Below are 25424 nucleotides of genomic sequence, written 5' to 3' on the forward strand. Positions count from 1 at the left end.
ATTCTGTGAGGCGTTTGACCTTTTCAGCATGTTTTACTGTTCAAAACTGTATTTGGATCCCAGTCAAGCCTTTTTATTTTTTACAATAAAGTGAAATTTGCTCCCCAGTGCAGAATGTGATACTGACGTTTATGGGTCAACATTTTATATTTGAGTGTCTGACTGTTTTGATTGTCACTGCTTTTTGTTGGAAGGCAAAATCGAAAACTTTTTAGTGACACTATATTGTTATTTACATAAAACTAATTAACTAACAGAGGCACTATGCCGCCATGCGGTGTTTCTGGGTATTTCTAACATTTGTATTACATTACTTTAGATATATGCTGAAACAAGAAATGCCACCTATCTCAACCCAAGCATTTATATTTGGAAAGCCAGCATAAATTGAGGCCCAGTAAAGTCTCCAATAAAATCTGTCAGTTTGTTGGTGACTGTTTAGTTGTGCGGGTCTGTACATTTTACAGAAAGGGCTGCAGTCTGTCATTGAACAGCAGATAGCAGCAGAGGAGAGATTAATGTCATTGCCGTGGCGCTGCAATGAAAAGCGTAGAGGGGAAAAAAAAAATCTATCGCCACATCAACCAAACTCGCCCTTTTTCTTCTAGGGCTGGTTAGAGGCCAGTTTGATCCAAAGGTTGAGGAAAAATTAGTTTTTACTGTACAAGGGAGTCTAAATTAGGTTTTATGATACTGATCTTGGTCTATTCTCTCACTCTTCTTCTCTGCCCCCCTGATATCTCCTGACATCATCGTGCCTTGCTGGCAGAAAACTCCTGTCTGATGGCATGCCTCAGTGACCCCATACAATTAAAGTGTTTGCGTGTTGAATGCATTCAGGATAGCTGAGTGGGGCTGAGTGTGCGTGTGTGTGTGTGCATGTGAGAGAGAGAGCGAGAGAGAGACAGTGAGATTATCAATCTAACGCCTAGTTGTGACCAACAAGCTCTGACTTGGAGGTCAAAGCTGTGGTCACTGAACCTGACTCAGTGTAAAAGGAATTCCAATTAATAGCAACATCCTCCAACGGCAACTTAGCAGATACGCTCTATATAGCTGCCCTGGGGTTTTGTCATAAAAGAATATTCATGGATATGTGCAATGGTTTCACACATGCAACCAAAGTGGGGATTTGGGGGGGGGGGGGTTAGTTTGCTTGTTGTTTAACGATGATAGAGGGCTGAACCTTTTTTCTTTTTTTTTTTGACATTGCATTTTTTGGCGTCGTGTGTTAGAGTTGTCTCAACCAGCCTGCTGAGTACCAATTTGGCTCAGGACTAAGTGCGATGTCCTGGGTTCAGATCTGGCCCAGGACCTTCGTTGCATGTCTTCTTCTCTGTACCGTGATTCCTCCCTTTTCAGTCAAACGAAGGCAAAATTGCCCCGATAAATGATTTTAAGACTTGTTTTTTTGTGTGTGACACCGGGACGTATCGTCTTCTCGCTGTTTAATTTCTATGACTGTGGCCAGTTGAAGGTTGTGAGTTCAGGCTGCAACTCGCGGTGACCTCAACCAGTTCTCACAGGCTTCTGCTATTTGCTGCACGCTCATTTAATACTTAACTGTGCAGAAAAGGTTGGCAGGAACAAATATGCACAGTATCACTACTTTTCTTTTCTGCTCTTTCTAACCTTATTTTAAAGTTAAGCTTTTACACTCCTTCTGAGGATGGCCTGCTTCGTTTTTCTCAACACATTTCCACCTGCCCTGTAGAACCACTGACCTCTGAGAAGCACTGCCAGTATCATAGGGGCTAGTTACCACTGATGGAGACTGTTTGTACGGTGAAGTCACAGTACAGCTATGCCCTATAGCATCACTGAACCAGTGGCGTTGCATTTTCGCTGAATAGAATGGAAGTGACTTCACTTACTATGCAGACGCAGCCATGTCTCGCCAAACAGCAAACTGCTGGCGATCCCATGGTGTTACGCAGGGTCACAGCTTGCTGAGGATGTCTGGTTTTTGAAAACACCCAGGTTTAGCCTCCAGTGCTACTAATGCCTGATACTGCCTAAGTACCGCTGAGCACAGCCACCTGAAAACATGTGACAACCTGATCCGAGAAGCCAGCATTGAAAATTAATCAGCGAAAATACAGCGAGCGTTGCACTTTTTTGCGTTGTATAAAAATGGACCTCACCATAATAACACACTGTATTCAAAACTGATTCCAACCACCTCACCAGCATCCATCATTCTGTTTACTTTCAGCAAGCAAACATGCCGGTATCACACCGGTCTTTCCATTTCAAAGCGAAGGCATCGTCTGTATCAACCCGTGGCGGTGATGTAGGGCTGGTATCTATGTGGTAGCATTTATTGAGTCCACTCATGAAATGTGACAAGCTGAGTCCACAATGTCCGGCTAGTGGGGACAGACCTCTTGTACAGCGCAGTACAGCACAACACATGTGCACTAATGCACGGTCCAGCACGTGTACCCCGTTTGTGGAAACGAGGGGGTTTGTAAGAGCTTACAAGGTGAGGCTCTGTGCTGCAAATAAGTCGGATACATCAACCTTATCTTCACCTCAACTGTCAGACCAATGACTGAGAGAGGATGTCAGGAGAGACAAATGATGGCACATATCCCAACAGGGGGTCTAGATAGCTAAAGGGCGTTCAAAATGCTGGACAGAATCACAAATGAGGTGCATTTAACTACCCGGGTTGATAAATGGATCTGAAAAGCGTTACTGAGACTTCCCCTGTTCACAACACAGCTGGAATCAATTAACTTTCAACTGGTTTGAAATAAAATTAAAATGATTGTTTTTAAGTTTCCTTTATTAATCCCCTTGGGGAAATTCATTTACTGCAAATTAACCCATCCTAGCTGGGATCTGTGTAGCTGGGAGCAGTGGGCTGCCGCCTTCATGCTGCGCCCGGGGACCAACTCCACTTCTTTTCTCACGGCCTTGGTCAGGGGCACGGACAGCAGTATTAACCCTAGCATGCATGTTTCTTCTGACGGTGGAGGAAACCGGAGCACGACCTGGGATGCCCCCCCCCCCCAAGGTTGGGCAACCCCGGGGTTTGAACCCAGGACCTTGTTGCTGTGAGGCGACAGCACTAACCACTGGGCCACCGTGCCGCCCAAATACGAAAAGAAGCTGCAACTGTCCTGGCCACTGACAAAGTAAATCTCTCTGAATTATTTATTTCGGTCCAGAATTTTCCCCTCAAACCACATGAAACCTACTCGGGGCTGCTGCGATTGCGATCTGACGCCATTCTGGGTTCGCTCCTCTGCTGTCATTGGGTCTTCATAGTTTAGGTTAGTAAGGCCTTACACGCACATAAGTAGCTATCGTTTACAGCGACTCAGTCTTATTTAGTCACACAGTGTGGCTATGGGGATGAGGGGCAATTCTTTTTAGAGTGATGTCCCACTTTGCCCCTGGCCTGGATGGGTTTATACTGGAACTCTCTGCTCGGGATGCCTGCCCTTTAAAGAAACTATGCAAACATAGTCACAGAAATTCTTGCTGCTGCTCTCTCGGAGAAATAGTGTGAACACACATGGAGTCATCGGCTCAAGCACAAATTGTCTCTGATGCTTTCTAAAAACACACATTTGTGCATGCTCACACACTTAGTCGCTCCCTCTCAGACATACACACACACACACACACACACACACATACAAAGAACACCTGGCATCAAAAACAGCACCATCTGTCTATCAGGCCCATGACAGTATAATAAAACTAGCAAGCAAGCGACAGATTACACACGTTCATACGGACCGCTTATATGTGCCGGGGGGGCCCGGCACACGTTTGTACCCAGCCAAACACACAGGCTACCCTAGCACAGCACCTCAGTCAGGAGGAGACGAGAGCAGAGGCCAGGGCAAGAGGTCTGACTCATTATCTCTGAGGGCAGATTGGAGGACCAGCGGACAAACCAGAGTCCAAGTTCCCTCCAACAACAGCTTGGAATAACAAAGAAGAAGAAAAAACTCCAGCAGCAACAACTAGAACAGACACAGCGAAACATTTACAGAGATAAACAACAGCCACAGGCATACTGAGGACTGAGGCCGAGAAAGAGAAGGAAAGCAAGGAAGGAAGGAAGGGACAAATACTTGGGGGTTTTTTTGTTGCTGTTTTTGTGAAGCTGGTCGGCATTATCAGCCAAGCTGGCGGGTGACGAGACAAACCACCTTCTGGAGGAGGAGGAGGAGCAGGAGACCACCAGAGAACTGGGGGGCCCCACGGACCGGGACTCCCCCAGGCCAGTGGTGATGATACGGGCCAAGCTAGAATGGGAGATCCCCATGTCGGTGACCCTTCCCATCGAGGTGCAGCCCGATCCGGCCCAACAACCCTTCCCCTTTCTAGACACAACGCTGGCTGACCTGGGCATCCAAGAGTGAGTCTGGTGGGACAGTGCAATCTGAGTGTGTGTGTGTGTGTCTGCATGCATGTTGCCCATTGGATACATCAGTCTACCTACTATAATCAAGCTCTGTGTGTGTGTGTGTGTGTGTGTGTCCAGGTCAGAGGTGAAGGAGAGAGTGGTATGGGTAGACACTAAGAAGACCCAGGTAAAGAGCAAGGCAGGAAAGCTGAAGGAGAAAGAGATCACCATCCTGGAGGTCAGTGGCAGGTTTGGCTTTTGAGCACACAGAGCTGCTAAATGTGGTGTGTTATAAACATATAAAGCATACCTATTATTGTGTTACTCGTTTAACTACTGCATTACTCGTGTATGCGTTATACACGGGTAATACAAGACGCAATTGTAATTACATACCATCCTCTGAAATGGAAGCTTTCATTAAAAATATTACAAATACACTGGGTACAGATGTGCAGAAGTTATTTTTTTCATTAAAAAAAAATGCACCCTTACAGCACAATTTATAGGAAGTAAGACATATTTTTTACTGTATAGAAGAATTAATACTTCACAAAATACAAAGAGGGATGAATTGGGGTGTCAGTAGCAGAACGGAGTGCAAAGGTCTAACAATAAAAGGTACCCATGCATGTAAAGGAGCAATAAAAAAAGTGAGGACCTTTTAATTGAGATTGAGCCCCGAGTCCGATTTCACTTCTAGGTCCGAGTGAAAGCCCAGAAGCCTGGCGACAAGCAGCTCCAGGAGGTTTTGTACAGCACGGAGGCGCACACCGACCGCTCCTTCTGCCGCACGGGGGTGGACATCCTGCCCTGGAAGCAGAGATACACAGGTGGGGCTCATGGATGCGATGGGGACGACACAAAGGTGGCGTAGATATGGGAGAGATAGCAGGAAAACAAGACGAGTGACTCCATCAGATGGGACAGTTGATCATTTATTTTGTCCTGTCGGAGGGTCCAACATCAAGTCTCATCCTGCATACACTTATTTTAGGTGTTCAGCTGCTTGGCTGTGTGTGTGTGTGTGTGTGTGTGTGTGTGTGTGTGTGTGTGTGTGTGTGTGTGTGATTGACCGGGCGATAGCCAGTCTAATGCTATTGTTTCATTGCAATACAGGCTTAAAGTTTGCCGTACACTTGTTTGGCAGCGACCTCTCTCACTAGCCGAGGGTGAACCAGATAAATCCGTTGCGATCACGGCCACACAAAACAGGGCAAACACAAAACCTGAAACCTCAGATTTGATAGTTTGTAGAAAAGAGCTTGAGATACTGCATAGAAAACAAGTTGTTGGCTCCCGCGTGTGGAGGTCAAGTTCAAAAATAACAGCGGCGACTCACTTCAACCCTTAAACACGACACGCTAAAAGGCCAAGAGGTCTTCGATTGTGTGGCTTGGCACCTTTCCACCGTGTAACACAATGTTCAGTTCCTGATGTTTTGAAGGATCGAACTTTGGGGCACAAGCAGAGTTTATGTTTAGTATTTCAAGAGTAATTTTTGGTCATAGCAGACTAGTCTCATAACGTTGCTCATGTATTTGAGTGTGTTGAAAGCTTATATTTACGCCTCGAGCTCAACGGTGCGAACATATTCTATGTTAAACAATGCCATCTTGTAAAAGGCTCTTTGGATGGTTAACACAGTTGGCCGTTAGTCGAGTATGAGACGGGCCGACATGAATCCTTCAGCAAAACTTAACTGCCTTCTCTTTTGAAATCCCACAAATTTAACTTGGAAAGTTCACAAATCACCGACCTGCACACTCAAGAAACTTTAACATTTACCAAGTAATCCAATGCGAGGACAGTGTAAGGAAAATGGTGACACAGTGTAAAGGTTTAGGAATAACTGATCTAGCCCTGCATGCAAACGGGCACATCTCTATGAACAAATGACCTGTTCTATTATTAGACTGGTATTATACACAGATCAGCTTGTTGTCATTGTTAAATTACTGTTCGGGACTACGAAAGGGTTAACAGTTCGTTCTCATCTGCGCAAATCACGCCACAAAAGTCATCCATCCCCCTGCCTGCAATGACCTCAGCCGTGACAGCAGAAATTCTCAGGCTGATGTGGATCACGGCTATGTGCCACCGCTGGCAGCGATGCCTCGGTCAGTGAAATGAGATTAGATTTAAACCATGGCATGTGTCCTCCAGATACCTTGTATCCCCTGTAAAAGCACCCACTCATGTATATCAGGGTATCCGTTTTATACTGAATTACAAGTTTGATCATTGTGCCGTCAAACATTAAATCAATGGTGAAAATAGTGTGAGTTGTCAATGCAAGTACAAAAACAACAGCTGAAGAAATGAAGACCCAAACGGTTAAAATCATGTTTTGGCTCAGCGGTATCCACACAATTTGTATAGCTTTATATCAGTGCTCATATACTATTCACTACAAATGTGTGATGTTTGCTCCTCTAATCATAGACTCTGGGTTGCTGTCAAAACAAGAGAGATGTGGGCTCATGCTCAACAGATGTGCTTGTGGTGTAATGTATCAGGAAGTGTTCATTCAAAACTCTCTCTTGCTCCATGTTTCAGGGGAGAATGGCCTGACACCAGCAGAGATGACCACAGCAGTGGACATGGAGGATCAGCAGCCCAAATTTAATGGGGCAAAGCAACAACGTGAAATGTGAGGGGTGGGAAGAAGAAAGAGGAAAAAGTCACCTGAGGAACCTTTCAAAAACAAGAGTGTAATTTAATGTGGCTCAGCCTGCTAAGGGTTTGGTACTTTTCGACCAATACAAATGCTCAAAAAAGGTCCATTTGTCAAAATATATTAACGGCTGGGTTGTTTGCCGACCCCACTCTGATTTTAGGATTCAGGTTTGTTAAATATTAAGTTGCATCTAATCTAAGCATCAAGAATCTATGTATGAGTGTCACAAGCTCTTGGAAAGGTGAGGCAATGAATGCTTGGCAACAACTAAGCTGTGAAATCTTCCAGCGTAGTAGTCAGCCATTACGTTACTGTACTATTTGTATAAAATAGCCTGGAAAGCCTTAAAAAAACAGCTTGCTGCTAACTTTCTCCAAAGTAAAAAAGCACCAGAAGTGAGAAATGGAACCGGCAAAGGTTTGGGTGGTGCAGGTGAAACCATGTACGAAGTCACATCGAGCCGAGACTGCACCAACACACTCTTTTGTTTACACCCAAATAAGACAGTGTGTTGTGTGTTGAGCTTCTGCAAATTCATTATGGTGTGGAAATAAAGTGCTGCTTTTTACAACAACCGATTGTGGCCAATTACTTGCACAGTGGTGTACAGTCGGTGAGTCAGAGCTGTGGGAGCCTCACTGCTGGATTTCTGCCAGAGGTTCACATAAATGGAATGAGTGCACAGTTGCAGAGTAGGCCCAATTGAGAAACTCCTTAGTAAGCAGCATGGGGATCATCCTGGATAGGGCATAGCTGGCTGAGACAGTGTGCTATTCCTAAAACTTGTTGTCTTCTAAAACCAAACTCAGAGGACACAGGAATGACAAGTCTGACAGAAATGTCCGGGGGGGGGCAATTGTCAGGTTCATTGTTTCACACTCCAAAACACAGCCAGAGAGAAGTGAAGCCAGTGGTAAAAAGGAACAACAGCAAATCAGTAATAACCTTTCACAATGAAGGTAACAACAGACAAAAATGAAAACATGAGACAATAAACCCCATCATCTAATTATAAAAGCAAAACACTGCATGCATGCACACAAATAAATTAAAACGTAATATCTGAAACAATAACTAAATGCAGAGATTGTAATAATGATATTAATTGTATGTAGTAATAGAATGGTTCAAGTGCTGGAGTTTGCAGGAATTTGGCAAAGTGTGGAAAACCGTTCCCAACTACTGTCCTGCGTTTTCCATTCAAAGTATATATTAAAAAAAAACAAACAAAAAAAACTACAATGTGTTTTGACTGGCTTTCACACGAGAGTGGAAGGGCATATCATTCACAAGCTAGGAGGTGGCCGCAGCTGTGCTCAGCCTGGCCTGCTGCTCAGCGGGAAGTGCGTTCACAGCACCCTGGAACTCTGAAGAGTGGTGCTGGGCAAACTGTTGAACCAACATGGTCATGTTGTTTTGGGTCTCTGTGGAAGAGAGAGAGAGAGAGAGGCTTGGCAGTTAAAAAACAAAACAAAAAACAGGCCATCCTCTAAGCGTGAGCACCTATATAGCTCACGGCAATGCACATTGAGTAACAGACAATGGGTCAGAGATCTTTGCTTTTCATATGTAATGTAATTTTTTCAAGTTTTTCCATATAAATCCATATGTACCAATGATTTATAACCAAGATAAGATTACTGACTCTTCACTTCAGTCAAAACAGTGCAAAGTCCCACAGCACAGAGATAACAAAACCATGTCAATTTCAAGTAAAAGTTGCCTGGCTCCATGGAAAATTACACAAAGACCAATGACATGGCTTTGAACTCACCTGCATCAAGCTTCTTGGTACCGAAAACTTCGCTGAAAGCAGCAACGATGGACTTCATCTGGCTCACAATCTGAATGAAAAGAATACTGTTATCAAAAATGAGCCTTAAAATCTTTTTTTTTTTAATGTACAGTACAATGTACAGTTTTTCCTTAGCCAGCTAAGGAAGTTGTTGGGAAAAAAATCTTTTAGCCCTGCGTCTGATATATTACATCTGGGTGTAATGTCCCTCAAATCCCTGTCTAAACAGAATGGTCACATATGTTCTGGCTGCACTGGAATTTTAAAGTCAAATGGCACTACTGCCAAGTGAACATATTTATCATACCAGAGCAGAATTGTGTGTGTAGAGCATGGCCAGGCAGCTGTATACTGTCTTGTTTTCCTCCATGTCCTCTTTCAGAGGGAGACGAGCCACCAGAGCAGGCAACACCTAAGACAGAGAGAAGCCAAGCGTCATTAAAGTCAACTGTCTAGTTTCCTAAAGTATATGATATGATCAATCTTCCATTAAACTTAACCTGCTCCAGCGGGACAGCGTCCACATTGCTCATTATCATCCTGCAGAGGGCAGCACACAGGTTGTCAATCACCCGGAGGTCTGACTCCTTGGCCAACAGATTGGAGAAAAGAGACAGCATCATGGGGTAATCTCTAAGGCACATGTTGATAAGGAATAAATACACTGTGGAGGGTTGGGCAGTTTGCACAAACATACAGATGTATGGCCTCACAGAGAGGTAGCAATCAAAAGATGAACCCCTTAGCATTTGTGCATTAATGTTGGATTTATGTTCATTCGTTCATCCATCTTCAGCCGCTTCTCCGGGGTCAGGTCATGGTGGCACCAAGCTAAGTAGGGCATGACACATAAATCTAATGTTCCCTAGAACAACGGATTTATGTGATTAAAAAAAAGAAACAAACTTCCATGCAAGGTACCTAACCTCACAAACAGACACGCACAACGAAACAGAAGTATGATAGGATACGATACGACGATGGGTCCAGCAGCCTGAGCCAGAGATCCCAGTGCATACACACTGTTGTTGCGAACTTCGGCATCGCTGTCTTTAACCCCAGCCACAAGTACTGGCAACAGCTGGTTGGACAGACGGCCCGCCACTCCCCTGCCCCCTGAAATGCCCACAAAGGATTGCAGAATCTCTCCAATTGTACCCACAGAGAAGGAACGGTCTGCGACTGTGCATGAAGATTTCTGCAAGAGGAGAAAAGACCTGGACAATCAATCTTTCCTGTGTTTGATATTGCCCATATTTAATATGTTCAATATTGACAAAAATTTGAATTAATGGAACGCTGTCATTCTGTAGGTATATCTGTGTTAAGTTTCAGATGTTAATTGTAGATTTGTTTCCTTTGTAATATTTTGCTGCTAACTAGACAGAGCAAGTTTAGATGTGTACAACAGCACCATTTATGGACAAACCAATAGTGAGTTGTTTATTAAAATGGATTACCAATACCACTTCCCCAAATCAGCAGGCAGGGTATCAATTCCCACCTTCTTATGCCATTTAATATATTTGAGTTTAACTACTGGACAATCATTATAAACCAGTGGGGGTACTTTTATGCTAATGTGATTTCTTTAAGGAAACGGGTCCTGTAACATTACTCCTGTGCTGTGGAGCAGTCCAGACTCACCGCTTTGCTCATGATGAGAGGCAACAGTTCGTTGAGGAAAGGGCTGAAGGTGTCTGCAGGCACAGCTGAGGCCAGTAAGGGAATGCCCTCACCAGCAAACTCCTGGAGCATGGCATCAAACTCTGCCTAAGCATACAAAACATTACAAGCGTTATTCAAAAATGTTAAATCCACATGCATCTAGACACTTATCCAAACATCTCACAGCGCCAAAACAGCATGTTAGCATGGGTGGCCCCAGTGGGACTCAAACCCCTAACCATGGCATGATTAGTACAAGTCTCAAGACCCAGATCTATCCAGGACCAAATTAATGAACCAAAATATTTTGTACTGTTCAGGACAGGTTATATCTACAATACATAAACAAGGCTTTTAACAAATGAATTCAGAGCAAAATCTGTTGATATTGAAGAGTATCACCTTTATATGCAAATATTTATGTTTATAATGCTGAAATAAAAATAAAGTCATGACTATAGCAGGTCCTCTGTTATAGTGCTCTTCTCCTTTTGATAAAAATATTATTTCTAAATGTTAACATTTTTGTAATGAAATCTACATGTATGCGGTTCGCTGGCACGTTCCACTGGAATGAATGTATGCACTGATTCAACAGGACAAAACAATGGCAAATGTAGTTGGCGATTTGAGTGATTCTGATTTGGAGGTTAAGAGAAGTGCAAACCTGTTGGTCTTCATCATCAACTTCATCAACCCCACCATCTTGACATAACGTCTATGCAAAGAACAAAAGGTGGCATGCAGTACATTAACAAAACTGTCACTGAAGACATTCAGCCTGGAGCAGTTTTCTATAAACAAGCGAGTAAACAAATAATGGGACACCAGAAGATGATAAAAGTAAAGAGGGTGAAAGTTTTGACTAGCAAAACTTCTGAATTTGTACGACCTATCAGCTGCAACATACTACCTTGGCCTTTCCAAGTAAATAAAGTGGGCTTTATAAAACAACTGTTGAATAGCAGGTTAGCTGCCTAAACCTGGAATAATAGTTGACATTAATTCAATAGTCACCGAAAACGGTTTAGGGTTATGCTCACAGTAAGAATCGTCAAAATAAAAAAATAAAAAAACTTTTCATGAAAGACTTCCTACACCTGCCCCCTACTCTACCAACCCAGAATCTCCACCAACCCCACTCCAACTTCCTGTTCTGCCATCCCCTTACTTTCTTCTTGAGTACATCACGGATAGCGTGGCTGACTTCCTGCAGGCGTCCAGGGTTCTTGAACACCTCCCCCTTGCAGGACTCGATGATGCCATTCATGGCCTCCAGGACACTCATCACCACGTGACGCTCACGCTCTGTGCGCACTGTCTCCAGAAAGCACGGGACCACCACATCCAGCAGCTTCAGCAGGGCTGGGGGTGGAGGAGCAGAGGGAAGAGAGAGAAGTGTGGTGTTCATGAAGCAGAGGAGATACAATGAGAATTTACTTGTTTTATACAAAAGGCCATAATAAACACGAGCAACATTCTTAAGTAAGGGCAATTTTCCCAAATTAATTACAGAAAAAAAAATATTCTTCTTTAGCACTTTTATTTTTTATTTCTAAATCTATCTCCATTTTATTTGTTAGTATTCTCTATCCCAGAAGTAAGCTATACTGTTAAATTTAAATTGCCTGAAGACATCCGTTTGTACTGTGGTACAAGCAAGAGGAGAGGAGAAGCTTTACCCTGGTGGTTGGCCTCAGTGGGATTCTCCTTCCACACTTTGTGCTGAGCTCGGCAGAACTGGCCCATGGCCCCGAACGCTGCCCTGCGTACTTCCTCATGGGGGAACTGGTTGGAGGAGGGGGAGGGAGACAAAAAGGGCAGGGGAGGGTATCAAGTTAGACATACAAAACACTATGGCGATAGGTAGGCAAGCCAGCATGAATACAGTACATTATGTTGATAGTACATTTATAAACATAAACACAAATACAGTATGTCAAAAACCATCTATATGTTGTTGCACACTTCCATCTACTGATCTGTCCTCAGGTGGACAGACAGACAGACAGACACACAGATGATAGCTGACCATCCATGCAGAGACTTACATTTTTCATCTCATAGACCTGCTGGAAGCAGGACTCCAGGAAGGGCTGGAAAGCAGCACTGACAAGGGAAAGCCACAGCATTACAACTTAATACTGACAAAAAGATGTGTATTGAAGGCTTGAAATACTGCATTCCAATTTTGTCCTCTGAACAGTATTTCCTGTTTAGTTTTTTTTTTTAAATTGTACATTTTGTATATATTTATCATTCAGGAAATGAACATCTACATCAATTATTGCTACCCATATGCTAAAAAGTGATAATCTTCCTCTTCATCTTACACTTAACAGTAGGTACAGAATATTGATGTTAATGTTTCAAATACATTTCAATTCAATTCAATTCAATTTATTGTCATTAAAAAACAATGTGCAGGCACGTGTAAAAATTAAATGAGGGTTGCGGCTTTGCCAAACGACTGCTCTGCAGACTTTCAGTGGGAAAATGGCAGGTGTTAACCATTAAAAATCACAAAATGATAATCAAGTGGTTTATATTTGTAGTTAATCTTTCCATTGCATTGACATGGTTTATGGCTATGAGCACAATGAAAGAAGAACATAAGAACCACAATGGGAGCATTCTGTATTCTGGTGACAACGTCAACACAAGCTTACCCCATGCTGAAGGCAATCTCTCCCAGCGCATCGCAGGCATCCTCCTTCTCATCAATGTAGGCATTTTCCACGCTAAAACTGAGGGTAGAGCAGGGAGACTGTCAGACAACATGTAAATAATGCTCCATCACATCTGAAGAGTTTGGGTATGTATGTGTTGGTGCATGAGATTGTCTCCTACCCAACCACATCGTGAACCTCAGCCTCTGGCTCGTCCTCCAGAATGGTTTCTTCATCTTTATCGTTATCGTCATCATCATCATCATCATCATCTAATAGGACAAATGTCTTGTCCTCCTCGAGATGGGCCTATGGACAGACAGTACAACGAAAAGGGAAAAGAAGACAATGATAGAAGAAAAGAGAAACAGAGGAACAGTATGAGCAAGAGCAGGATAGCTTTATCAGATTGCTTGTTGACCTGAACTGCTTATTTCACTTTATTCATTAATTCACAACATGCATATCTATCCGTATTAAGACTCACATAAACACCAAGACAGGTCATGTTTCTGTGTAAAGTGTCAATTACATATGACCATGAAAGTGTGTGGGTCTAATGTGTGTGTGTGTGTGTGTGTGTGTGTGTGCGTGCGTTTTGTACCGTGACACCCTCGGTGGACTTCAGGGCCAGCAACATGACGGAGGTGATCGCTGTGAGGTGAGGGGTAAGACAGTCAGGGCTAACCGTGGACACAGCAGAGTACAAACTATACCTGAAAGAAGAACAGACAAAAGGAGAACTATAAACACACTGGCCCAGGAAAGAGGGATACTCAGTAACCATAAAATACCCCCTAACAGAAATGCAGAATTAAAGGAATGAGTATAACAGATAGGCAGAGAGGGACAGAGAAAAGAGGGAGAGAGAATGGGGAAGGAAGAGAGACAAGGAGATGAGAAGGGAGAGAGACAGGGATGAAAAAGAGGAGGAGGGAGAGGACAAGGGAGATTGTGGCTGTAGGAAAAAACCCTCACCCTTCCTTCTTTACACACACAAGCAGAGAGTTACTTACGTGCAGCGTCTCAGGTCAGGGTCATCTATTGTGCCGGTGAGGTTGAGGCCCAACTGAACACACTCTGCAGCCAGAGGACTGAACACATCATTGCCAACAGTCCGGGCCAACACTGACAGAGTGTCTAACAGCAAAAACAAACATTATTAATGAGCCAAAATCAAAGCACCAGGATGCAAAAACTGAATAAGTGCATAATTTTGATACCTAGGCCCACGTTTTCTCTGGGGCAACATACATCCAAGATCAGTTCCAGTGAAAACTGCAAGTTTAAGAATGGCTCTTATTTGGATATTTCTGTTATGATATATGGACAATTGTAATCTAATATCGAACTTGTGTGTAGTCTGGGAAAGTGGAGGCGCAAATTCACGTTCGCAGCGACCTCACCCAGTGCCGGTGTGGGAGGATGGTGGCGCGAATTCACATTTGCAGTGGCCTCACCCAGTATCATCAATGGAGTGTCTTTGTCCATGTCTGCATCTAAATTTTTGTCTTTGTTTGTTGGCTGGGAGAGCTGGCACTGGATCGGTAGTGAGAGCTTGGCCTGCTGCGCTGTGGGCCCAGGGACCGCGGCCTTGCCCGGAGCTGCACCCAAGGAGGTAACACTGAGGGCGGTCTGACAGGACGCGGAAGCGAGGCAGGCTAAGCTAACTGCTAGCCCATGCAGACCAGCAGTTCTGATAACACCAAGGGCAGTCTTGCAGCAGCCTCACCTGGCATTGAATGTGGTGTTTTTGATGTCGTCGTGTGGTGTGCGGGGAGGTGTGTCAAGGGTGTCTGGCTGGGAGAGCTGGCACTGGGATCGGCTGGGAGGGCTTGGTCTACTTCGTCCAGTTGCCACAGGGACCACGGCCCCTGCCTGGAGCTGCACCCGAGGAGGAAACACGGAGGGTGGTCTGACAGGATGCGTAATTGGGGCAGGCTAGGCTAACTGCTAGCCCATGCAGACCGGCGGTCCCGACAGTCATCTTGGCTGGCGTTTGTTCCCTTGGACAGTGATTTTTTTTTTTTGATATATGTGTTAGTTTAAATATGCGTGTTCTTATAGTTCTTGAATGTGTTTTTGTCTGTATGTTGCACTGCTGTGGGCTGGGGGAAACGGCATTTCGTTTCATTTCATGCGCGCAAGTACATGAGGTGAAATGACAAATTTCACCTCATGTGTGTTCCTGATTCTTGAACTTTGGAGATCAGCTGGCTGAGTGATAAGGTAAAATAATGGACTGTTAGACTGTTTTTACATTTTCCAGTTGTTATGGGGACACCGAATGTTAAAGGAAAAAAACTGCATCAGAAGTTCAGATCATTTCCAGATCCATTACATCTACCGTCACAACTTTTTTCCTTTCAATAAAAACCTTTAGGCTTTCATACCGAGGGCTTGAGTCTGCAGGGACCGCATCTCCTCTGTGGTGGCAGTCAGGAAGCCCTTCAAGCTTTCAATGACTGGAGGAAAGTAAGGCACAAGCAACTCCTTCGCAGCATTTGCTAGAAACAAGAAACAACAAAGATTCACATTGGGGATGAGCTCAACTAAGTTTCAAACACTTCAAACTAAAACTAGAAAAAGTGATTCATTAATTTGTGATAAATTAACATTCTCAATATTCGCCAAATAAGTTGAATTTCAAATTTTTCATATCAAAAAGTGCTGATGCCATGTTAAAAGTGCTACCTCCAGTACTGTTCATCAAAGGCTGGATCAAGACCCAGACATATATTAAAGCAGAATTTAAAAATGGGTCCCTGAATTGATTAAGGGAAATTGGTATTGGCAATAACAAAATGTAAAATTATAGGATCCCTGCCATGGAAGGAAGATGGTAAAAAAACAAAACAAAAAAAAAAAACAAAAAAAACCTAGCAAATAAAGTTTGACAAACAAATACATAAATCTAGAAATGTCAAGTCAAAAAAAAAGGGGAGTGGGGTTAGGGGAAAAACATTTGACGTGAAAAAATGATAGTGAAAAGCAACGGAGACCCACTGACCAATGGCACCAATGGCAGATACAGCCAACTCTTTGATCTTCAGGTCCTCAGCAATGTTGAGGGCAGACAGCATGGTTTCCATCAGGGTGGGCAGATATGGGGCAATCTCAGTTCCTGTGAGGAAGCAAAGATGTTTGTGAAACAAACTAAAATGCTCACCTCAACACATAAAATAGGCTTTCTAAAAACTATTTTTAAACTATGTCTTTATGCATGCTCAATAATCTAGGTAAGAAAATCACAGAAAGCTGAATCAATTCATCTGGTCACAACGTTTATTGACAAATGTTTCGCTCGCAATAAACGTCTTATCCAGATGAATTGATTCAACTTTCTGTATTTTAAAACCAATTCAGGTCTATTTGTCACAATGCAATCACAAAACAACAGCTGATAAATGCATATTGAGCATTCAAAAGTGTCATGTAACAATGAAGCTTGGTATCCAAAACTGAACGTACTGGGGGATGTAAAGTGAATGAAGCATGGTAATTTGTTGTTGACTCCTAACAACATGCAAGGCTTACAGTTGCCCTCACTGAGTACTGTCTCTGTCACGGTGGGGATGATGCCCCTTTCATCTTACCCAGGTCTCCATGAAATTCTCCAGGGCATAGAAGGCCTTTGTTATGTGGCCAACTTTTGCCTGGTTCAAACAAGACATGTAGCTCAGCAGCAAGGGCATCAGCTCTCCGCAGTACTTGCTCACCTCGGGCTGCATTGAAAAGGGGAAGGGGGGAAAGATTTTTAAATCCAAATTGCAAAAACTACTGTTTTTTTTTTGTTTTTTTTTTAAATTTATTTCTGATTTTTCCCTTTTTTCTCCCAATTTTAGTGGCCAATTGATCCCTATTTTAATTCAAACACCCACCCTCGTATTGCATGCGTTCGCCAACTGCATCTCTCCGGCCGGCAGTCTCGAAGGAGACGCCTCCCCACTTTCGTGACAAGGCGAATCCAAGCCGAACCACTGTTTTTCCGACACACACAGAGACGCATTCACATGACGAACACAAGCCGACTCCGCCCCCCTCCCGAAGACAGCGTTGCCAATGATTGCTGCTTCATCGAGTCCGGCCATAGTCGGATCTGACGAGACCGGGGCGCGAACCCCAGTCCCCAGTGGGCAACTGCATCGACACCAAGCCGATGCTTAGACCGCTACGCCACCGCGGACCTTGCAAAAACTACTGTTTAAGGCTAAAACTTTATCAATTACAGTTTTTAATGTTTACATATATTTTGTTGAACATGATAACAGAATAATGAAACATGGAAATAGTCTCTTAACTCTTGACATCGCTATCCCCAGAGGAATTTAACTAATCAACAGGATATCACCTTCACTAAATCATGACAGGAAATTACTTCCTTCCACATACAGACAGCATAGATACGCACAGAGATGCACTGGCAGCATAGTAAAACATGCTAATGCTAATTACATAGAAAGAAGGTGACCCAAATCTAGACATCTATTGTGCCTTTCAGTTTGCCTGGTATCCCCTGAATATTTGGCTGTCCCTGCTCAGCACATATTAGAAACTGGAAACACTGCTATAACAAATGCTTAACATAGAAATAAAAACATTTCTAAATGACTGCTAGGTTAATCAGACTCTGCAAATACCCAAAAGGCTACGGTCCAAGAGTGTTGTGGTGGTAGGTGTCCTGGCTGACCTGTAAGTGCTCAGAAAACTGTCCAAGGGCAAAGAGGCCAGCACTACGCACAACTTGATTACTGTCTGAGAGACTCTGGCACACTGTCTGCAGCATAGATGACAGCATCCTAACACATGCACAGGTGTGCGAGCGCGCGCACACACACACACACACACACACACACACACACACACACACACAAACGAGATACAAGAAACATACAAATCACTAGATCTTTTATTTCAGGGCTTATGTTTATAAGTAAATTTCAGTCAGGTATCTATCTTGACCAGTCAGTATGCCCAATTATCTGAGAGTAGTGAACATTGTTTTCGCATAGCTGATTGGTGCTGGCAAAACATCCTTAGTTTTGCCGGGGGATGTTTCGATTTAAAATGTGACATGTTTTTTGAAGGGAATACCACGGAAATTTCAGAAAGTCAAGGCGTACATTAAAGTCACAAAGAAAACTTTATGAGGATTCATAACAAAGATGTCTACCAGAATAATATCCCAAACACTAAAGTAAGACAGATAATAACAACATAAGATATTATAATAGCAAACGTGGTATAAAGATGTTAAGACGAGAGAGAGAACATGCAATGTACCTGAACGGCACAAAGCTTCTATTTCTTACATCTATTGTTCAAAAACTGAATCAGGTTTACAGGTTACAAGGTTATAAGATATCCACAAATACTTAGAAAGCTGTTTATGAAAGACACTGGCTATGTTGCCAAAGCCCTCAAAAGTTCCTGTTCATAATAGAAGCTGACTTAAATTCTCTGGGGTTGTGGCCCACCTTGTACATTATAGAGTCAGGTTTGGCCCATAAATTAACAATTGTGATAAACAATTAAAAAAAAAAGTGTTCACTGGACGTACTTGGTGCGTATGTGGTCTGCACAGCCCTCAGCCAGAACAGCGAGACACATGAGGCCCCCCTTCCTCTCATAGGGATTCTCACTGGCAAGGCACGCCTGAGTCAGGGGCATCTAATACATGACACAAGACATGACCCAATACAGTGTCACTATTATTATTATTATTATGTAACTGTAATGTAACTCAGTAACTAGCTAAGTTATGGCTCTTTGATAGTGTGACAAATGAGTCTATCTCTGGCATATATAGTGTTTGTTTGCATTTGTATATGTCCTTTTCAATGTATCTTCATGTGTCTATCTGAGCATATGCCTTTAGACAGAAAACAATGGAATAGAAACTTCCCAATTTATATTTACCTGGTAAAAATTGTTAAGGTTTATTATAGTGTTAAGACTACTTACAAGCTGCTGGAACAGTTTCTCTGGAGGCATGTGGAGTGCCATTGTGTCAATGATCTGGAATCACAAATATTTTGAGAAGTTAAAACCTTATCTCTATTTGCTGAAACTCTGCACTGAGACTGCCAAAACTTTAGTAAAATACAGTTATCTGCATGCAAGAGAACCTTATGTGTAAAAAATACAATGTCTCCGCACCTGAGCAGCACAGTGTTTGGGGCTCTCATTGTCTGTATTGTCCCCCTTGTCACTCTCCTCATCCTCTGGGTCCTCCTCACCAGGCGGAGGTGCAGCACTCAATATAGGGAAGATAGTTTGCAGGATGGGGTTCAACAACTTCTGCTTCAGTACAGTCTACAAAAATGAAAACAAAAAGAGTTTCTAGAGCAAGACATGGATTTATTCGTTTGACGTAAGTCCCTCTTACTTTTTTAGATGGACCAGGGAGGCAAATCAAGCCTCCCTTAGAGTCAGTTTTCAAATTTCCCTGATACGTATAACCTTAAGTCTGGGGATGGGAAAAATAATTTGGAGGCAATGCACAGGGAAACATCAAGCACCTCCAACGACAAGAGAAATGAATGGTTTCATCTCTGATATAAAGTTCTGCCAATGCCAAAAACTGATTGAAAAGCATTTGTGCCATCTTCATATTATCTATCCATCCTCTCAATACTGGTGCTATTGTATGACGAGCACTGTCCTCCCAATAAGTGTTACTGTGTAATCTGAAAAACAAGGTGGAGAGGACAGAAGAAAGAAAGACTGTCCATTTTCTTCTCAGAAGAGATAATAGCAAAAAGAGAGATGTGGAACTGCTGCAGGGCTACAGAATGGAATCCCTGTTCATCCTGGAATATATAATGAAGTACAGATATGAGCATTCATAGTTGCAATTTGAGGGACTTTACCTTACTCTTCAGCCTGATGAGGAAGGCAACACAGGAGAGAGCTTTGACACGCAGGGAGTTACTCAGTGTGGTGTCAGCGCTCACCTGATACAATAAATACACACATAGACAGATTATTTAATCTTGTGCCCATGACACCTTGAACATGGTATTTGGTATTTGGAATTCTGATTCATAGCAATCTTGGAATCCAGAGGCCAAATCTCCAAATGACGATTTAGCTCTGGGGACAGTGGCAAATATTTCGGGGCTTCTGGTGAAGCTGCTGGCTGCTTGCTTCCATTTCCTCTGAAGACTTCCTCTTCCATTCGCTTGTCAATGTTTACAGTCGGATCAGCAACTTGAGACACTAGAATGTTGTTGGAGTTGAGAGACGGCGTCTACGACTGGATTGTTTCACAAGTAGTCGTCGGCATGAGTCGAATGTGTCTGCACACAATACACAAACATCGATACTTTTTGTTGGTGTTTTAGGTCCAGACGACATTTCGGCCAATGCGTTCCACCTCTTTCACTCCCCACCACGGACTGTTACCAACATGCAACCAAAGCATGTTCCTGTAGAAATTGCCGCCTACACAAACATGATTGGTCAATACTACTCGGGCTAAAACGGAAACAGAAACCAGAACACATCCGATACCAGAATCTTATCCCGTGCCTACAGATTCTAATATATAGTATATATATATAATCTGTTATTAGATTGATAGAAAATGAATGGTCAAATTCAAACCCCAGAACTGACTCAGAAGGTCAAAGAATGAGACTTGCTACAGCTCTCACCTCCAAGCAGAAGTTGACGATGTCAGGGATGTGAGGGACAATGACGGACACCTCACTCTCCATCAGCTCATCAAACACCTCCATGGCCTCACTGGCTTGGTCCTGAAAAACAATGCCTCATTGATTTTACAGGTCACCATCTTTATCTACCTTAATGCAACAAACATATTCCACTTGATCACATGTAGCAGCAATATCAAGTACAACAAGGGAATATCCCCATTTACCTGATCAGCCTTGATTAGATGCTTCAGAGCAACAATCAGTTTTGGTACGATAGACCGCATCAGGGTCTGTAACACAACAAATATACAACTCCAGTCAATACAAAAATTGCCTTAATTTTTTTTAGAAAACTGAAACTCAGTTGGTGGTGATGTTTTACAGTATGGACCTGGATGGGCTAGGATTACAGTCAGGCAAAGTATAATCTCAGAAACAACTGTTTTAAAGACAAATGTTAAGCAAAGCTAAATCAATCCCTGACAAAAAAAGTTGAAATATATATCATACATCTTTGTCTTTCTTTTTCAGTCACACTTTTAGGGTGTTCTGAGATGTAGAGTTCCATCCATCCATCCATTATCTTGACCGCTTATCCTGCTCTCAGGGTCATGGGGACGCTGGAGCCTATTCCAGCAGTCATTGGACGGCAGGCGGGCAGACACCCTGGACAGGCCACCAGGCCATCACAGGGCCCACACACACACCAATTCATTCCTAGGGACAATTTAGTATGGCCAATTCACCTGACTTACATGTCTTTGGACTGGGGGAGCAAACCAGAGCCCCCAGAGGAAACCCACACAGACACAGGAAGAACATGCAAACTCCACACAGGACGACCCGGGATGACCCACCAAGGTTGGACTACCCCAGGGCTCGAACCCAGGACCTTCTTGCTGTGAGATGGCTGCACTAACCACTGTGCCACCGTGCCGCCCACATGGGCGCGGCACATGTAGAGTTGTGATATCTTAATGTTTTAGTGCTGCTATACTGCCCCCCGGCTCTATATCTATGACCATAGCCTTAGGCTGTTTTTTGGATGTTAATGTTAAATACACTGATATCTTGGTATTTTGAATTCTGTGTGGCTGTGCTTACTTGTGGCAACATCACTAGATAAGAGGCAAGAAGAGACTGACACCATTCAATGGCCAAATATGATGTCATAAAAAACCTCGTGAAAAGGTAGCTTGCACAGATACGATAGTGGATGTTTGGCTCCCAGCATGTTTACCTTATCTGATTCAATCTATTAAACCTCTTCCAAGTAAACAAACTATCAGTGGCTTGAATGGAGTGTTCCCATTTTCATTTAATTATAAATAGCTCCCTTTGGGTACTTCTGCTTTTCACAAAAGGGAATTGGGGGAGAAAAAAAATCACACCTGTTAACACTTTAATATTTAACTTTACAACCCCTTACAAGATGGTGTTTTCTTTCTCTGGATTATACTTCTATTGCACTTTACCTACTGTTCATATTTGTTGCTCTAAAATCACTGGCAGTAATCTACACAGAAGAGCTACAACAGCAATTTACAACAGCTTTTGTTTACAAACATTTGAATTTGTTCTATACTAAACAGGTTTGTTTGTCCGAGTTAGAAACAGTAACTAAGAGGGACAGAATTTAGTGATAAGTAAATTCTTCTGTCCGGGTTATCAAAGTTCATCTAAGTTTCCTCGCCAGTATAAAAATTTTAATAAGTAATGGTGCCTCACCATCTCCTCTGAGCCTGCGTATACCGTCATAGCAGTGAGGGTAAGAATGCAGTAATACAAGGCAGTGGGATTGTTGAAGTCCTGCAGCACATTACCAAACAGCTGCAACAGTTGGCAGTAATGAGGTTTGAAGGGCTCAGGGTTGGACTCCACCACTTTGTTTAGTAGCAGAAGGCCCACCTGGGAGGAAAGCAGGGTAAATATTTTAAGCTCATCTAAAACAAAGACTGAAACAAAGCAAGAAAAGGCTATGATAATCAAAAGGCTGAATAATAAACTCTAAGACTACTACAAATGAAAGGAAAGACAGCTTAAATAGCACTATGCTATTCTTACACCTGACATTCAGCAGCTCACTGGTGAATGTAGGTACTTCATTTGATGACACCTCTTTAATATGTGACAATTTGCCAGGACTATTTTTGATTACATACAAACTGTTTGTATGTTTAATTAGGGTTTTTAAACTGACAAATAAGAAAAATCTCATTGGCTGGTAAAATAGTCCCAAGTGGATAGTGAATGTCAGGATTCTAAAAAAGTTACTTTCCTGTCTGAAAAATAAACAATAAGAAAAATGAGTTTGCCTATCGTTCTGAATTCAAGTCAATTGTGCCATAAGGCCTATACCTTTCTATCCTCAGGGTTGTTGCTCTTAATGGAATGGTTGAGAAGCTGCAGTAGGGCTGGCCAGTGGTCTGGTGTCTCATGTTTGACCATGACTGCGCACAGCTGGGAGAGAGAGTGGCGCACTGTGTGTCTGGACAACAGAGAAATTTAAAATGAAGTGGTGTTCACTCCCGTTCATACAGCAAACACTTAACATGCATATATAGCATTAAGTGTACCATGATACATGGCCAAATGGTTTCAATATCAATGTAATTTCGTACCAAATAAGTTTGTGTTATTGGAGGCATATTAGGTTATTAATGTTTAGAGTGAATTGCTTACTCCGATTCCTGTGTAAAAGCTTGCAGCACAACTGCCTTCAGGCTGTGAAAAAGCACAAACATTTAAATTACAACTGTCTCAATTTCTGAACCTGAAATGTCACTCAAGCCTTGGTCAGAAGAAGCAAGATTTTCAACAATATGATTCTGTTGCTATGGGCTATTGAAATTTTCATCTGAAGATGAGAACATTGGGGAAAAAATAGACAGTACAGTAAAACGACTTCTTGTAAATTATTCAATGTGTGAAACTAAATTGAACTGAATTGAAATGTTGTGAACTGGACTGAATTTAAGTGAGTTCTGCTGGCAGTGGAGAAGAATGAGACAATGGATAACGCCAACCTCTCTCTGTGATCAGGGCTGATTTTCTTCCAGTGCTTTTTCACTCTCATCCTTAGCATCACTGCAGCTGACTGCCTAATCTAGATAAAGGACATAGGGGTGAGATCTCACACACAAGCACACTGCCACTTGCAGCGATTGATATTTGAGAGGCTATTTTGGACCCAATCAGACAGTCAAATCAGCAAACACACACGCTATACCTGAGGATTCTGCGAGCCAGTAATGACAGCACACAGGGCTGGAATAATGGCTGGGTCTTTGAAAGCCTGCTTCAGCTGAGCTGTGGCCTTGACGGGACCAAAAAATAAAGAAAAAATACAAATCACTGTGCTGGCTAACATTAACGGTGACAGTAGAACCTTACGTATGACTAAAAGATCACAAACCAAAGAGTAAAACGAAACAAGAAAAACGATGGTTCTAAATCCTAACCTAGCTAGTTAACTGCCTAAACAGCTGATATGGGTACCTAGATTGCAAAAGAACTCTCACTGGTTGTCAAGGCAACCATCAGAACTGACCGTTGGCGTTAACGACAGCGGTTTTAAGTTAGCGCTGAACTGCAATCGTTTTAAGTGATCCGTTTGGCGTTAACAAACCAAAGTTACCCTTAGCCGATTAAGTTGCGGTTATTTTACCTGCTGAATAACTGCATTATCGGGCTGTGTCAGCTGTGAAAGAATCTGCTCAAGTTCCTCCGACATCTTGGCACTTCCCAAAATTTCCCCAATTCGGATGGATGCCTGTCGTCTAGAAATGTTGGCAAAAGTTGGGTGAACCTGTCGCCCTTCTACAGCGGGCTACCAACGACGTCCTTAGAATGTAAGTACTAAAGCTGACAAATATTATATATATTTATCTATATATACACATCTATATGTAGATGTATATATGTGTATATGTATCTATATAACTGCAGATGTATCAGTGGACCGTCGAGGGAACACCCAGACCAGTCGTGACACCGTCTCGCGCTTCACCCAGATGCCACCACGCGGGGCAGAGAAGCAGGCAATAGCGCCACGTGAGTAGTCGTTAAAGAGACCGCGTTCAACCGGAAGTCTTCCGTCGGGCGTCTGGATCCACACAGCGCCCTCACCGGGATAGGAGGTCGCATTTCGGTTGGGCATTTCGGTTAGGCAGGTACCTACGGAGCTCGGATGACATGCATAGACAACGCCTAAAATTAAAATTCATCGGCGTAAAATAAAAATATCCATCCATCCATCCATTATCCAAACCAGGGTTAGGGTAACTCTAACCGGTTAAGGTACAGCAGGATAAAATAAAAATATGCGGAATGAAAAAAAATCTGGGGTGTAAAAATTTTTTTTTCTACAAGGGCTAAAAACTGATGTACGTACACGTAGCTAACGATTAGCCAGCCTCCGTAGATACATGCCACCTGTGCCCAGTACAAAAATAGGGGCAGACTGTCTTTCACCTGGTTTAAAAATGGTGGGAATGCTCCAGCCGCCATCAGTTTACTTATTCGATTACTTCCTTCAGCAAATGCCACGCAAACAAACACGATTTGGCACTTGCAGCTGATA

The 25424-nt window shown here is 42.9% G+C and overlaps 2 protein-coding genes across 2 annotated transcripts; one reads left to right on the forward strand and one right to left on the reverse strand.

Annotated features, from left to right (window-relative positions):
• Positions 1-264: 264 nt before the first annotated feature.
• si:ch211-196f5.2 (uncharacterized protein LOC556372 homolog) lies at positions 265-7026 on the forward strand. The gene is made up of 5 exons (XM_056299206.1): positions 265-287; positions 4127-4381; positions 4508-4607; positions 5073-5202; positions 6929-7026. The coding sequence occupies exons 1-5, from the start codon at positions 265-267 to the stop codon at positions 7024-7026; spliced, it is 606 nt and encodes a 201-aa protein (XP_056155181.1).
• ipo4 (importin 4) lies at positions 6677-24849 on the reverse strand. Its single transcript, XM_056299510.1, has 30 exons — positions 24510-24849; positions 24072-24158; positions 23869-23948; positions 23525-23566; positions 23201-23330; positions 22571-22750; positions 21067-21132; positions 20840-20941; positions 20054-20137; positions 19341-19496; positions 19146-19199; positions 18742-18851; positions 17872-17980; positions 16782-16906; positions 16192-16310; positions 15575-15688; positions 14198-14321; positions 13786-13897; positions 13363-13490; positions 13182-13259; positions 12564-12621; positions 12195-12300; positions 11684-11877; positions 11180-11230; positions 10492-10617; positions 9816-10042; positions 9345-9477; positions 9152-9256; positions 8824-8893; positions 6677-8473 (listed from the first exon to the last, which is right to left on the reverse strand). Exons 1-30 carry the CDS (start codon positions 24573-24575, stop codon positions 8343-8345), a joined length of 3267 nt encoding a protein of 1088 aa, XP_056155485.1. The 5' UTR covers positions 24576-24849; the 3' UTR covers positions 6677-8342.
• Between the last annotated feature and the right edge of the window lie 575 nt (positions 24850-25424).

Source organism: Lampris incognitus, chromosome 19 (assembly GCF_029633865.1).
Source record: "Lampris incognitus isolate fLamInc1 chromosome 19, fLamInc1.hap2, whole genome shotgun sequence".
Taxonomy (NCBI): Eukaryota; Metazoa; Chordata; class Actinopteri; order Lampriformes; family Lampridae; genus Lampris; species Lampris incognitus.

Bases quoted from the DNA above. Each gene is read 5' to 3' on its own strand.
- si:ch211-196f5.2 (XM_056299206.1), top strand. From the start codon at position 265: ATGCCGCCATGCGGTGTTTCTGG. The intron at 4,608-5,072 runs GTCAGTGGCAGG...TTTCACTTCTAG, and splicing joins AAGAGATCACCATCCTGGAG to GTCCGAGTGAAAGCCCAGAA. The intron at 5,203-6,928 runs GTGGGGCTCATG...TCCATGTTTCAG, and splicing joins CTGGAAGCAGAGATACACAG to GGGAGAATGGCCTGACACCA.
- ipo4 (XM_056299510.1), bottom strand. From the start codon at position 24,575: ATGTCGGAGGAACTTGAGCAGATTCTTTCACAGCTGACACAGCCCGAT. The intron at 21,133-22,570 runs GTGAGGCACCAT...GTTGTGTTACAG, and splicing joins ACGCAGGCTCAGAGGAGATG to ACCCTGATGCGGTCTATCGT. The intron at 9,257-9,344 runs GTTAAGTTTAAT...TCTCTGTCTTAG, and splicing joins ACGCTGTCCCGCTGGAGCAG to GTGTTGCCTGCTCTGGTGGC.